Consider the following 16,207-nt stretch of genomic DNA (forward strand, 5'->3'; position numbering starts at 1 on the left):
CTGCAAGCAGAAAACAACTGTAAAGACCTATAATGGGTAAAATGTTGAAGAACTAACAGAGATTGATGTTTACTTATCCTTTTCCTTCTAAGACAGAAAAAAAGTTCTGCAAAGCAGCCTGGGCAGATATAAAGAGGAAGGAGGTATATTTTGTGATAAGCTTCAGACAATGTTCCTGTTGAGCGTAGGCACTGAGCTGGAAGAAAATAAAACCTCTGATAAAGCAAGAAATTCTGCAAAGACAGCACTGGCTCCCATAGCTGAGACAGGAATTAAAAAGACCCACGTGCACACACAAACATACAAACACTTGCCAGTACAGAGACAGGCGGGACTATCTATAGACTTTTATCCCCATTTAACAAACAGGGCCTGTACTGTGCCCCAAGAAAAGTTTATGTTCAGAAAACTCACACAAAAAAAGCACACAGTAAAGCTTATCTGCGTGGACTGGTTAATCAGATGGGTTTGGAACAAAGTATCTCCCTAGGTTTGAGAGGATTTTAAGTGTGCATGAGGAAAACAAGCAAAACCACCAGAAAATTTGCTTTATCTTCATATTTTTATCTTCTTCTTTGGATGCTGGTTGACACACATGCATGCTGGTGTCAGCTGAGAGCCCTAATATCACTATTCATCGTGCGGTTTCTGCAGCCTTGCCTGACCCAAGCTTCCCTCTGTGGCCCTATGGACTCAACCAAGCTGTTCCATACCTGAAGGAGGAAGAATAGAAATGTACAGGGGCAGTTTGTGAAAAAATGAAAATTAGCAGGGGTTGGTTTGCACGTGCAGATACTTCTCTACTAACAAATGGCCACGACCAGCTACCAGTTACAGAAAAGACTTCCGAGAGCCACAGCACCAAAATCTTAATTCCCTGTAGACTTGGCAGCTCTGCAGTCTCAAAGGGAGAGGCAACACAGTGACTGCATTAAGTGGAAAAGACCTTGGGTGGTATATGCTGGGTTCCAGTAGCATGAAATCCAGCCTAACTTCAGCAAGGTAAATACAAAACCTCGCAAATAAAATGCACAAAAGCACTCGGCCCTTTGCAAAGCATGAGCTGGAAATATCACCCAAGCATGCAAGAGAACAAAAGACATTTGTAAAGCACTTCTGCTAGCTCTGAAATGCTGGGGTTAGAACTCTTGGGCTCTATCTCTAATCCCCAGATTCTGCTTTAACTGCATACCATCTTCAAAAGAAAAAGGAAGCATACTCACCCTTCGCAATCTGCACGAAGCCAAGAATGATGATCAAAGCCAGCGCCAGCAGTTTTGCCGCAGCAAAGGCATCCTGAACACGAGTAGCAGCTTTCACGCTGTAACAGTTCACTGCTGTGAGGAGCACTGAGGGAAACGGACAAGAAGAGACACATCAGTTGTCCGTGAAGCGCTTAAAAAGCAAACCGAATGATGACACACTGGCATGTGCTTTTTGCTAAAACTTAAGCGAACACAAAGAGTCTCTTCCTAAAACAGAAATTTTTCACAGGGGAGGCGCCGCAGCCCCGCACTTCTCTGTTCCGTCTTTTGTTTTGGCAATAGGTGGTTTGAATAGTGCATACGCTCCTTGGGACAAGGAGCTGCCCTGCTGCACTGGAAAGTACACTTCTGAGGGCATGTAAATAAAAGTTCTTACTGCAACCATTAGCATCAAAGTGTTTGGCTGCAATCCCTGTTAAGTCGATCCAATTTAATGCTGCTGTTGCGCAAAAACACCATAGAAATGTCAGGACAAACTTCCAGAGCTGAGGTACAGTGATTTGTGTAACAACAGCACCTAAAAGGCGACGGAGGCCACACCAGGACATCCCTGTCCCGACCCACTGGGCAAGCTACGAGCCAAAGAACGCCTGCAGGTCAGCGGCACAGACGGGATGAGAAGCCGGAGCTAAGGAAACCCTCACGCTCGGCTCGGCTGTGCAGGCTTTCAGAGATGCTGCCCAAGGCCACACACCGCAGCGATGGAAGAGGAGGCTGCCTCCCCACGCTGCAGTTTGCTTGCTGAGAAGCTCCCCACTGCCTACCAGTTGCTAACGAAGCCTAATTTCCTAGCTTTTTTTGCCTTGCTCCCCCCGTCACCCTCCCCTGCATCACCCTCCCCTGCCCACCATTCAGTGTGGCACTCCTACCAGGCAAGGGACAGCGTGACCTAGGGCTTGTCTAAAGCCCCAAAGCTCCTGACTGGCTGAGTTTCACCTGCTTCAGAGAAAATAATGGCTAAAACCTTTACTGCTCTTCCAAATCTCTTACTATTTTCGTGCCCTGCTCACTCCCCAGAGCCTGTTGCTTGTTATAGAGACGGACAAATGTCACGCAGAGAATGACGGTGTCCCACGTGCTGGATGTCCTCCCCTCCTCCTCGGCTCCCTTGCACCCAGCCACCCCTCGCTGCCTCCACACCAGCTTGTCACCGGCCCCCGGAGCCAACAGGTCCCCGAGCAGCTCGGGGTGGAGTGGATCTCAGCCTTTCTTCTTCAGCTGAAGGCTCTTCCCTGTGGGATCCTTTCCTGGCCAGCCTCTGCCCTCGTGGCAAAGGCTCTTTCCCACATCCTGCAGCTCATTTTCACAAGACCCTACTGCCTCGATCAGAGCCAAACAGCTGCTCCCCAAAATATTCAGCTCGGATGCAGATTACCCTCTCCTGAGGTTACGGGCTATATCTACTCTCACAGTTTAAAGCCCAGAGCATTTGATGTAGGTATTTCAGCCTTAATCAAAGCCCCAGAGATAGAAGGGGGATCAGCAGCACTACAATCAGGTCACCAACCTCTCCAGGAGATTGCCAGTGGAGACTCTGGCCCCAGGCCTGTCCCCATGGGGCCGAGCAGCACGGGGTGCTTCAGAAGGGAGGGAAAGCGACGGATAAAGGTGGGAGGCAGAAATACCAGCACTCAGAAGGCGTGGCGACTGCCCAGCAAGAGTCCCCAGTGCCTTAAAACCCTCAACACATGCTGAGCATCACAGGGAAAACCACAACACAGCCCTACTCTGAAGTGAGGTTACCTCCCGACTAGGGGCCGGCACCCAGCTGAGCGTACCCCGAGTGCACACGCAGGATGCAGGCACCAGCACGCCGTGTCCTCACTAGCCCACCTCCAGCGTGCGATGGCTGCACGGGGTGGGCAGCACCCGCCTTTGCTCCCCAGCTGGCGGCAGGACCACGCACCGGAGCTGCTCACATCTCCTCAGCTCGGAGCCACAGCACGTCCCCGCAGCCTCACGCCCTGCCTCCCAGCAAGGGCGCAATAACCTGCAAAACTGAAATAAAACCGTGGCGGGAGGAAGGGGAAGTTGGGTATTTAAAAGGGTCTTATTAGCTCGCTGCCACCCTGCATCCTGCCCTGCCTGCGAGAAAGCAACTGCATCTGTAAGAGCTCAGGGAAATGCATGCAGAGCCCACGCCAGAGCTGGGAATAGCCCTCCTGGAACGCGTGGGCACGGAGAGGCTCAGTCGTACCCACGGGCTGGCTGCAGAGAGCTCGGTCTTCACAGACAGCACTACCTGGGTCTGACAGCAACGATTAAACTTCATGTTCCTGCTCGAGCGAGCGCCGAGAGTGACGGGACTTCCCGGTGTCTCGGAGGACACACAGGCAAGAAGGGATGCGAGTTGCATCGTTCATTCACAGGGGTCTGAGAGCTGGCCATGGCCATGGCACAACAGCAGGAGGTACCCGGCTGAGAGGATTTAAGTGTCCACATCTTGCTCAGCTCAAGGCCGCTTGTAGGGGATCTTTCGGCAGGGACAAGCAAAGGCAGCCCCAGCGGCGCAGGCTGCACATCCCGGAATACAATGCCTGCTTTCAGGATCATTAGCTTTCCCTCCCCCAAATCTCTAGGATCTAGTGTCATCTCAATACAAGAGCATTGTAAAATTTGGAGAAATGAAAGACTTGGATGTCCTCATGAATAAAAGCACGTGATCCCATATAACCTACCAGAATGAAAGCCAGAAGTAAATAAGGCATTTTAGATTCACTGGGTTTTGTATCATGCCTTTCAAGCCCCTTTGGCACTTTGGAGGTGTCTGGGCATTTGGGGTGAGGGAGACTGAAATGAGCCAGAGCCATCTTCGTTGGGAGGGACATCTCTGCAGGCTCCCACACGGGTGACAGGACAGCACGGGCTGGGCTTTGGCTGACCTGCTTGGGCACACGGCCGCACGCGAGCGGCGAGGAGCCGCGCCGAGAGACCTGCCGCACCTCCTCCCCTAAGTGTGACCACCCCGTCCCAGGGTCCCTTCACCCCGTGCTGTTCGGAAGAGATACGGAACATCTAATTAGCAAGACACCTCGTGCCTGGACTTGGAGGCTTTTCAAGCGTCGAGCAGCAGGCCGGCACTATCAGCGGTTTGCAGGGTCACAGCTCTGTCACCTTGCAGCAAGACTGTGATATATCTGTCTCCAACCAGCATGCTAAAGGGGATGTTGCCCAGATATCCAAGGGAGGAGAAAATAAAGGTTAGCAAGGTCAACTTACAGTACATCTCTGCTACAGAGGGGGAGAGAAGAAAACACAGTGAAATATCACTAAGCACAGATTGCAATTACATCTACTATAAGCACCTCTAGTGAATTCTAATGGGGAGGACGAGGAGGGAACCGAGGATCCAGGATTCACTTCGACCAGCAATTATGCTAAAAATAAAACTCTCCTTGTTTACAGAGGGATATTTAAAGCATGAGCTAACGCATCTAAAAGCACACTTTTCCCGTTAGTGAAGACAGCCCTTAGAGGTGTGACAGTGACATTCACTTCCCCATTTAGGCATTCTGTTTCTTTGACAATAGCTGCTTCAGCCTCCACATTAGATCCTGACTTTCTCAGGGCCGTTTTTCATGTTCTGGTTCTATACCAAGTCTGCTGGATGGACCATGGGACAGCAGTGGTGTACATAAAAGGCAAAAGCTTTCTACACAGTCCAAAACTGAAAAGTAACAGAAGTGTCTGTATTCAGCCCTTAAAAACACATTGGTGCCAGATAAACAGGCTCTGTAAAAATAAGAAAACACTTAAGGCCAGAGACTCTGACCAGGGCTCAGAGCTTCCTCCATGCCAGTCGTGATTCAGAGCCCTTCAAGTCAACCTCTCTCCTTTGCTTTTCCCACCATGTCATAATATTTGTCTTTCCTAAAGGAGTGTGGTGGAGTTACTACACATAAATGCTTTCAACATAGGAAGGGCTAAAAAAACCCCAGTCTCACCCACCAGAAAGAATCCTACAGGCACCGAGATGAAAAGGCAGACCAAGTTCTTTTCCAGATAAATTCCAGTGCTTGCTCAGCTTCTCAGGAGAGCGGAGGGCTAGGGTTTCTGAAAGCAGTTTTATTCTTTTGATCCAAGCTGCTGCCCCGCGAAGCAGGGGCTGCGGGACTCCTCTTGGCACCGCTCTGCTCACCTCGGCTGAACTGCTCCGCATGAACAACGGGGGAAAGCTGCACAGCCACAGCTTTGCTATGAATGAGGGCCATGATACAATGCAGGGGAAGATCAGACTGCACTGCCCTAATTCCTGCAGCACCTTTCCTAAGGCTACAGCCACCGGCCGTTGTCGGAAGCCAGCTGCACAGCCAGGCAGACCTCTAGCGTGACCCATCTCGGGAATCGTTCTAGGAATACGGATTTCAGCACGACCTGACGTGACACAGTCTGTCTGATCCAGCAGCCCCTCTCCAAAGGCTTTACATAATTGGGATAATAGGAGCTAGAAAGCTGCAGTGATTGCAGATGTAAGAGGGCGTCCTTTTATTTATTTATTTACTTATCACTTCTGGCAGAAGTAGGAAAGATACTGGTTTTTGATTACTGTAGAGGGAACATGCTCACAAGGTGCTGGTCACCCCTTCAACTCTTCTGGTGACTGCTCTAGCTTAGTCGTGGGTGAGCTTTGCTTCAAAATACTCAAGCCACAGGGGAAGCCAGAGGCTTTCAAAGAGAAGTTTGGCTTTCTAAAGACAACAGTGGGTCGGCTTCAATTATTTACTTTGTCCTAGTAGTTCCAGCCAGCTTCAGGCATGTCACTCAACCTGCTCCACTGGCACTCACCTGCAGAGTCAGGTAATTTCCCCATTACTGATAGGAACCAAGGATAAACTGACTAACACAACACAGGACCCAGAACCTTGCCCCCTCAGCAATTCACATTTTATGGGCATATTCCTCTGAACTCAAGTTCCAAGATCCCTCCCAGACATGACTTCTAGATGAACAGGACAGCAGGAATAAATCCTTGCAAGGCAGACATAGAAAGGGATCACGACAAACACACTATATGTAACAGCAGCTCCTGTGTCTACAAAGGAAAGGCAGGATGTAGTAAAGCTGCCCTGCGGGCATGTGGTTCTGCCCAAAGCAAACAGTACGTGAATGGAGCCCTAATACAGGTAAACGGGGGCAGCTTGGCATTTATGATGCAACAGTCTTGGCAACTATTCTCTAGAAAAAGGCAGGGCTGCAGCTTTCCCAGGGTAATGGAACGTGGCCATGGATCGGAGACGGAGTAAAGACAGCGCTCAGGGAGGTTTTGTTTGGATAAAAAAAGCAAACAAACAAGCAGCCGATCCCTGGCTCTGCGCACTCGCGCTCATTCGCAGGGGAAAAAAGGATCCAGTTCCAGCACCGTATGTAACTTGCTGATGGGGTGGCAGGAGTTTGCTCAACCCAAGATCTTCAGCAGCGCTTCAGGTGAAAGATTTCTGAAATAAGTGTAGGAATTCCTGAGGTACTGGCACAGCTGCATTCAGGCAGTGTGGGAGGTTACATACCTTGGGAGCCTTCCACAATGTCACTTTTGTCCTTTATTTCATCTCCTATAGGTTTCCCTGGTCTTGACCTGTAGTGCTTCCTGTATCATTCAGTATACACACATTTATTCTTGTCATAGAGGTGTAAGTAGCTTGCTTTAGAGAAGTAAACTCAATTAGCTTGCTGCAAGTTACCCACGGATTCCTATTTCTGGTGTTACAGGTCCAGAATGAAAATGCGTAGCAGGGTAGGGAACTTGTGGAAAGAAAGGGGAAGAATGAAGGGAAATCCTCCACCTCAGCTTCCCCGCCAAGAAAATGGGGACTATAACACTGTCCACACACAGAGGATAAATCATGAAATAAGTTTGTAACTCACACACTGCCAAAGCACTTAGCCCTTACAACTGTAAGACGATGCTTCCATTTACCATCTGCCACTGGATGATACTGATTTTCTCTTCACAATTACAGAACTGTTTCCATTTCCTCATCCTACAGCAAAGGCTGCTCCTTTCGCTCTTTATAAAAGTGCAGATGATGGACAAGCAGTTTTCTCTTCTGCCAGAGATGGTGCAACCAGGTTTCACAAAGAGACAAGACAAGCTGAGCCCATGGCCACTAAGAAACAAACCACAGGGATGACAGCAGCACATGGCACAGACACAAAACGGTCCACATGCTTTAAAGAGAACTGCTGCCTAAGCTCATAAGAGGTTAGACACACTGAAATGAAGAGTTACTCCACACAGTACAAACAAGGAATTAACGCTATACTGATTACAATGGTTTAAACCCATGGGAAAAATCAATGCCTTAAGTATTCACTAAGGCAAAAAAACCCTTTATAGTCAAGTGGCTGTGATGCCACAGTGTCTTCCAAAAGTCGCAGGTGCCTATCTCTACTAGCACAATCTAACATGAGACATACATACGAGGATGTAGACAGAAAATGGTTAGGGAAATTTCAACTCTGGAGTGAGGACTTGGGCCCTGCAAGGTGATAAAAAGCAGAAGGAAAAACTTTGCAGATATTTCTTCAAAGACAAGTCCCTGGAGAAACTTAACAGCCAGGGCAATCCGTCTGTAGAACGGAAACACTTAGTGGCACATGAAGCTGCTGGGAAGGAGCACTTGGCCCCAGAGCAAATGCATCTACATTAAAATCAACTTGTAATAATAAACATACCTGGCAATGGTTTACAGTTTCCTTTTTATTTTTCTTCCCCAAAAAGCAGTGCTGAGGAATCAGGGAATGGGTGCATCAACAAACGACAGGTGAAAGGAGAGGGCAAAGGCTGCCCTACCACTAGAGTGTCAGAAAAGGGGTCGCCTCCAGACCCACCCTGAGACCACGAGCTCTGGATGTCTCCAACAAAACGGCTGCAGACACCCTGAATGTGTCACAGCTCCATCTCTGCGCTGGCTTTCAATTCCAGGAAGCCCCTGGTGCTGAAACCAGCTTGGAGCTGGGAGCCAGAGAAGTTAGTGCAGAGTGGGATGATGCTGGCATTTTACCATGTAGCACAGATCCCAGAAGCATCCACACCCTCAAGTTTCCAGAATTCTTCAAGAATAAATTAACAAGCACTTACTTGTCATCTCTCTCTCAAGAGCTGTGCCAACTAGTGCAGCACAGCCAGGGCCACAAGGCAGCAGCAGGACTGCCTGGAGGAAGAGCCCAGTGAAGAATTTCACTGTTTGCAGATACTGCAGGGGCTGGATCTCAAGACTGTATAAATGCACCCAGAGCTTTGGTACCAAGGTTCCATAATAACAGTGATACAGTTTACACTATTCAAACTGTGTGCTTCATGAAAAACTACAAAGAATTTATTACTGTTAGAGGAGCTAACTCCTAGCTAGTAGTGGTAGGAGTTACTATTTTGTTTCCTTGGAAAGAAACTTGTGTTTTTACTATCAAAGTTTATAGATTACATGATGCAGCAATTCCACAAAACAGGTCACTTTACTACAGGAATACAAACAAAATACAGACTTTGCAAGGGGAGAAAGAGGTGTATTTCTGCTATTCTCAGCAAATTAAACAGACCCTGTAACTATTACAAGCTAAACATCTTCTCCACCACGCCCGCCTCAGATGAAATGTCTTCCTAACAGCAAACAACACTTACTAATATTTTATGTGCACATTAAGCCCCGCAGACATATCACCATCCTTGCCAAACAGATGGTCAGCTAATGGACCTGCAAAACACGGCATCCTACCTGGCCCACAATGATGTTACACAGAAGCACCTTCCCAGAGTTGTATGGAATTAGGTTCCACAAATCCGCAGGAAGGTGGCTGAACTTCAGCACTGAGTGCTAAACCCTGGGTCATGAACTTAATGAGAAAGTCCAGGCAGATTTTAGTCTGAATCATGCCACTTATGCCATGCAGAGGGTCAGAATGCAGTTCTGAGTGCTGGCTGGCAAGAAAATGCTTTGCCATCCATTGCATTTGATTTTTTTGGCCGCATCCGACGCTGGAACTATGAGACTATTGGAATACTTGAGATACCTAGTGATGTTGCTTTGAATTAGACTGACCACGGAGAGTTTCTCTGAAAAAGCCTTCCCAATTTGTTCATGTCAGAAGAGAAAGACTCTGAAGGATCTCGGTGGTAATGTAAATCATTCAAATACAATAAAATTTAATGGGACATTTGTTGTTAGAGCCAAGAGAGGGATGCCAAGAAATTCAGTAGTTGCTTGCTGTGTTTCAAGAGTCCTCCAAACCTTCATCCATTTCAGGAGATTCCTGCTAGTTGGAGGCTGTTTTCATTAATGCTACTCTCTTTAATTAAATGCGGATTTAAAAAGGCAACCGCAGTCTTGCAATGTTAGCCATACAGCAGGGATTCTACAAAGACCCCTTCCTTTCACTCTGATCAAACAAGTGCATATTTACTGATACATCTTAGTCATTTAATCCACCTTTCTGAAGGAGGGAAATTAAAAAAAAAAAAAAAAAGTCTTCAAAGCTTCACACCCTGCTTGTCCTAGCAGATTAATTCCAAGTAACAATGCTGCAGAATAAACCCATCCTCAACAGACAAGCGTAAGATTTATTTTGTGTTTGCCTTGCTTACCATCTAATACCTGATGAGTTGAAAATCTACCCATAGCTTCACTTTAAACAGATTGTCAAACAGCCAAACTTGTCAGATTTAAAGTAAAACCTTCATACCAAATAAAGACGTTCCTGCTTTCAACATATGCAATTTCTAGTTGAAATGCTGACACTGAATATTCACTTATGGACTACAGCTATAATGTGGCAAGCATTCAAGGCATGTGTTTATACACTTTTGCCAAACCCTGGATTTGATACCATTCTCTGCCTCTAACTCACAATGTACTCGGGGGGCTGTCAGGCACTTACGCTTCCATATGACATGTCCTGCTAGATATGAATCAGCTCCACACTGACTGCTACTAATTCTTCCACTATTAGGCCGTTCATAACAGAAGAGACGAACGAGAAATACGTGATCGTTTTACCGGAATTCCACACTTGCAGAATGAGTGCCCAAAATAATGTTTCAAATGCAGCAAAGGAAGTGTGAAGAAATTTTAAAGAAGATTAAAATACCATAGCTTTCAAAAGAGGAGATACAGCTGCAGCAGTAGTGGGGTTATTAGTGCCAGATTAGCATATATAATTAATAAGTGATAAAAGGCTTGAGAAGCTAACAAATCACTGATTTGACATTGAAGATCAGAAGTAAAATTATATGCAACTGGCCGGGTTTCTCAAATTTTTGTGGCAGATTATATTGTCAAGAAATAAGTAAATTATAGAATAACCTGTTATGCAGCACAGAGGGGTTGTGCAGCAGGCTGCAAATAAGGGTGTAGGAAGACCAGTTCAGGCACTTGTGAAGTACCAAGCAAAAAACAGTTCAGGTCTGGAAGCAGCATTAGCCCCCATCTCCCTCTACCTACAGGGAATTTGCTGTACCACAATTCAAAGACCTCTCCTACGTAGGAAACCTGCAAATTAGCAGGTGGAAATGAGGAATATGCATGTTATCTTTAACTGGGCAATTTGAAACTTTCCATCCTTGAGCCGTCTCTAGAACATACACTGGGTATTAGGCTGTGCTCTGTGATTATTTTTTTTTTTAATGATTTTTGTTAAGATTTATCAGTTTAAGAAACATTAACGCAAGTGGCAGCCTGCTGTAGAAGAGAATCTGACCCACCCGAACTGTAAGACATCAGGGATGTACTTCCAACTGGATGCTGTGCCACGTCAATATTCAGGCCACCACCTGGATGCCACCTCTTCAGTGGGGAAAAAAAAAGACAGGATAAAACAGTTTTACATGATCCTGTTTCTGCTACATGAAGATGGTCCTGCAATGTATATAAACAACAAGTTCTTTCAAAACTACACTTGCTACCCAAGTACTCTGTTAAAAAGTATTTTTAAAATTCTAATTCAAAATAAGTTGTAGAGAATTGCAGAAAAAGATAGAAGTATGTTGGAAGTGCAGTAAGAATGTATGTTCCACTGTGATGGTTTCTCAAGATAAAAAAAAAAAAAAAAAGAGCCAATACCAGTCCCTCCATCCTCTGTAGAAGGGGTAAAATTGGTATAGATGAGATCATATTTGGGGGAATTCAAATCACTGTTGGGTCTTCACGCATATGCACAAATTATCTGCTTCATGAACTTTCTATTCACAAATGCTTGGATACCAGGTGGACTTTGTGCTTGTTACCCCTTAGCATTTGCTTTTATGTTTTATCAGTTATGAAGTATCAGCCATCCACTCTTACCAGTAAATAACATGCAGTTTATGAGTTACCCAAATAACCCACAGCTTGAAAAAAGTTAAACCAAAGTACCTGCAAATCCCTACAACTAGGGAGCACTGGCTGTTTTGTGGTGAACATAAAATAAGCCACGCTAATGATGAACAGCTTGACCCATCTTGCTACAGGAAGACTTCCCTGTAGTGAATTCCCACACTGTTATTTGGCAACCTTAATAAGCATTCATGTTGTCTTGTGGAAGAAGTAGTCTTGCATACCAACTGTCTGTAGATTACAATCTTGACAGCAGAAAATACCTATTTGTAGTTAAATTCTACTTACCACCCACCTTGTTTTTCTCAGTACCTCCAGGGGAACAAAATTCCCTACTCCACTATTTTTTCTTCCTTTCAAGACTGTGATTTATTTAGATAATCTTAATGCCTAGGAATTCAATTTCTGTACTTTATGGTGGCAAATACCAAACAACAGGTTATTTATTCAACTGTTCAACACCAGTAACACTCAAAGGGAAAACAAGTAACTTTTGTTATTTCTCCTCTTACTAGAAACCATGCAGTCAATTGCATTTTATGTTGAGATACAAAATTTGCAAGGAATACAGCTGGTACTATTCTAGACGCTGGATTCTGGCTACATAATAAGTCAACTGTATTCCAGCCCGGGGCCCCAAATTACCCTATTGCTTCCTAAACAGTTCTTCCCCTCTTTGAGATAACTCGTTAACGTATGCTCTAGAGCATTTGCACAAATAGGCCATTTTTCCTACCCCTGGGCTCTTGGAAAAAAAGTATCTCACTGGTTAGGGGTGTGTTTGGAACAACCATGTAACAAAGCTGCTTGTTAGTCCATAAAAGTTTTGTGTGACTTGCTAAGTCCTTGGACCAGTTTTACTTCATTTATTGTTCCTAGTTCATGATGTGGTTTTGGCACCAGACAGTTAAAAAGCTAACTCCAAAAATCAACGTTACAGAAAACTAGATTGCTGAAGGCAATGCATGATGAACTAACCTTTTGCAACAAAGGAGACAAACAAAACTTTAACCCAAAGCATAAACAAAATAGCAGCCAGCGGTGTATGGGGGAGTAAAGTTTAAAGAAGAAACACATGGAAATGACGCAGATTTGTAGAACTAGCGACTCTTTCCTTGGCACTTCATGATAAAGGTTCAAGAACAAATTCTGCTTCAGGAAAACTACTAATTGCTAGCAAAAGAAAGTTGGAGACACATTGGAATGAGACCTGGCATCAAGAAATTTCATGCTGCAATCCATCCTGTAATGAACAGATCTCGCCATGGGCAGGTCTACCTTTACCCCCGTATTCGTTTTCTGATCAGTAAAACAGGAGCAGAAACACCTCATCTTACCTATTTTGGGAAAGATCCTGCAGATTCAAAGTTCCTTATTATTAGATACATGTTCTCAAAGGCCTTATCAACTACAATATGTTCTTGCATAGCAAAACTTTGATGTAAACCAGTATGAAAGTCCATCTAATAAATGCTTTAATTCTGTTAGCTTCTCAGAAAAAAAAAAAAGGAGTGCCACGTGCATACATGCCCCTTTTCTCTTTGTCACTAAAGAAAGCGTATTGGGGACTGGCAGGAAAGCTCTAAAACCAGATTTTTCACAAGACCCTACTGGAAGCAAGAAACCCGTCAACAGAACTATTTTCTAACCCTGCTACAGCTTTCTTACTTGGGTAACTATTTCCTTAATAGATGCATTCCACTTTGTTATGCCCTTATGTTCCTAAAAATTTATCTGGTGAATGAGTAAGTTTCAATCTTGCCCAAAGAAAGTGCCATTTGCTGCCCTGTCTGTTATTTATCTTACTGTATCTGCTAGCTAGCCATATAATACATCTACCAAAGATTTGGTCAATCTGTGTATGAAGACATTTACAGACAACAGATCTTCCCATAATGACCAGGCGCTACAACTTTTGAACGCCTGCGATGCTCAGAGGGTGAAGGAATCAAACACAATCTCCCTTTGGACAGCATGAACAAGCAGTCTTCTCTTCACGGTCTCAAAATGAAAAAATAAAAAGATCGCCTGATGGTAACTTTGTACAGCAAATAAGTATTTTATAAAGGCCTCACAAAAAATTATATCCTCTCCCAATATACATCTTTACAATGGCACAAGAATAACCAGTGGAGTAGAACACAGATTGAATATGAAATAAGGAGAGAAAGGCAGAAAATAGTCCTGCATTTAAAGAATGAGGAATTTGGATGGAGTGACTTTGCAGTCACTGGAGAAATAGAAAGTGGGGCTTCACCTACAAAATTGCAGAACTCAAAATACCAGAGGGATGATAAAAACTGCATCAGGAGAGACAGATCTGTGTGTCATGACAGACATCAGTGGCCCTAAATTCATCACAGCATAACTGAACTTCTCTGCAAGGCAAGGTCTCATGAGATACCGTGTTTGCTAGCAAAAAAAAAAAAACCAAAAAACCAAACCCAGTTTTGAGCATGGTATCAGTGCACATACAGCCAAGATCTCAAAACTGGTGCTGAAAACAGCCAGGTGCTGCAGCACAGGCCACATTCAGCACCAGTTGCTCATGACAGATAATTTTTTTGCTCAGTTTTTTGGGGATAGGGCCACATTTCCTAATCACGCTGCTCAAAAGAGCCCCCCAACCCCCCCCCCCCCCCCCCAGTATTCAGCCAGTGTAGCAGAGCAGAGATGATGCATCTCCTACAAAGCGACGGGCTCACGGGTTGGGGCAGGCTTTTTGGGGAAAGCGATGGCGAGCGGGGAGCCACGTGGGGTAGCAGGACAGCGGGTGTCTGGAGAGGGTCTGCGGGTACTTACGGACACAGAGACAGGCCACCAGCTTGGCAGCCTCGTCGGGCACCGGGCAGGTGGGGAAGATGGGCTTGAGCAGGTAAGTGGCAAAGACCAGAGCCACGATGTACTGCGAGGAGGGCCGGATGATGAGCAGCTCTATCCAGAGCTTGAGGAAGGCGGGCAGGGAGCCGTACACCTCCAGCATGTAGGCATAGTCCCCGCCAGATTTGGTGATGGTGGTACCCAGCTCAGCGTAGCAGAGGGCACCCACGATGGAGAAGGCCCCGCAGACGGCCCACACCACCAGCGACAGCCCCGGCGAGCCGGCCTCCCGCAGCACGCCGGTGGGGGTGACGAAGATGCCGGAGCCGATGATGGTGCCCACGATGATGGCCACGCCGTTGAGCAGCGTGATGGAGCGCTGCAGGGTCACCCCCTCGCCCTCGGCGGAGGCGCAGGGCGAGGGCGAGCGGGCGCAACCGTTCTCCTGCGCCCCACCGCCCGCCGCCTCCAGCATCTTCTCCATCGCCTGCTTCTCCTCCTCCTGAGCCAGCGAGGAGGCCGAGCCAGCCGGGCTCCTCTTCTTCACCGCGTTGCTGCTGCTGCTGCCGCCGCCGCTGCCCGACATGGTGGCGGGGTGCGGAGCGGGGTGCGGAGCGGGACCGGTGCTCCGCAGCCACCATGCAACCGCGCCTTTTGTTCCGGCAGCGGTGGGCGGCGAGCAGCGAGCACCTCCCGCTTAGGCGGGGAGCCTGGCCTCCTTTCCGGGAGGAGGAGGAGGAGGAGGAGGAGGAGGAGGAGGAAGAAGGAGGGGTGTTGCAGTGCCCCCGGTTTGCACTAGTAGCGGCGGATCTCTTGCAAGGCGCGGGCAGCTCGCACACGCCACCCCCCCTCTTCCCCTCCCTGCACCCCAAGAAGCGCAGCGGGGAGCTGCAGAGGGACCAAAGCGGGTCCCCCATCGCCTCTGCCCCCGGCTGCGGGGTGCTGGGGGGGGCTCCTCGCTGTCGGCTGCCAGGAGGGGGAGGTTCGCTACCATTCATTCTCCTGGCCAGACTCGGCCGTGCAGTCTTACAAAGGAGAAAGGGGCTCTCTGCATCTGTGTGTAAACCTGCTGTTCAGCAAAGCCTGCGTTTCCCAATTTCTGATATTAGTGCGCTGTACTGCACTCTTCTATTTGACATGTTCACACAAGCAGAGGTCAAAGCCCTGTCGTTGCATCACCTGCATTTCTGCAGAGGCACTGCAGGGCGACTGCCTGTCATTTTGGATGCCAAGAGCACTAAAAAGACTTGTTTGCAAAAAATAAATAAATAAATAAAAAATTAAAATCTGCCAATCTGACAAGCATGCAGGCAAAATGAGCAACTTCTACCACACCACCTCAATGAAGGCATAGGTTTTGCATCCAAGGGGACTTACTTGGATATCTCACAACAGTGCCTAAGGAACTAATTATTTAGCAAATTCAGACTCTGCCTTGTCCTTGTGGGATGAGAGATGAGTTCAGAGGCTAAAGCCTGGAAGCCCCGATTCCCAACAACAGTAATTCCCCTTGAGAGGTGGAAGTGGTACCTTTGAGGAGCTGCTTCTCAGCAAGTGAGTAGTTGGTGTCACACAAGCCAAGGTTTGTGTCCATCCTCCCTGGACCATCCTCCTCCCCGCGAGTTTCAGACACGCTTCAGAACAGGCTGTAGGGTGGATCAGGAGCTTTTCTAAAAGATACCTCAGAGAAACGCGAGATCTGCATTCTGGGGAAAGATGGAACAGTTTAGGAACGTTTTCAGGTACCTGGCACTGGCAATTGGCATCATGACCACGTTCAACCATTTCAGGAAGCCCGAGCAGCCCCTTGAAGCACTA

General features: G+C 47.0%; 1 protein-coding gene across 1 annotated transcript in view; it reads right to left on the minus strand.

The window, feature by feature from the left end:
- SLC7A5 (solute carrier family 7 member 5) overlaps window positions 1-15,103 on the minus strand; it is a 40,381-nt gene extending 25,278 nt beyond the window's left edge. The window contains exons 1-2 of the mRNA XM_032996579.2: window positions 14,372-15,103; window positions 1,224-1,349 (exon numbers count right to left, since the gene is read on the minus strand). Of these exons, the coding sequence (XP_032852470.2) occupies window positions 1,224-1,349; window positions 14,372-14,975 (730 nt within the window). The 5' untranslated portion in view covers window positions 14,976-15,103. The remainder of the gene's footprint in view (window positions 1-1,223; window positions 1,350-14,371) is intronic.
- Window positions 15,104-16,207: the final 1,104 nt, after the last annotated feature.

Source organism: Tyto alba, unplaced genomic scaffold (genome assembly GCF_018691265.1).
Source record: "Tyto alba isolate M040663 unplaced genomic scaffold, T.alba_DEE_v4.0 Super-Scaffold_26, whole genome shotgun sequence".
Taxonomy (NCBI): Eukaryota; Metazoa; Chordata; class Aves; order Strigiformes; family Tytonidae; genus Tyto; species Tyto alba.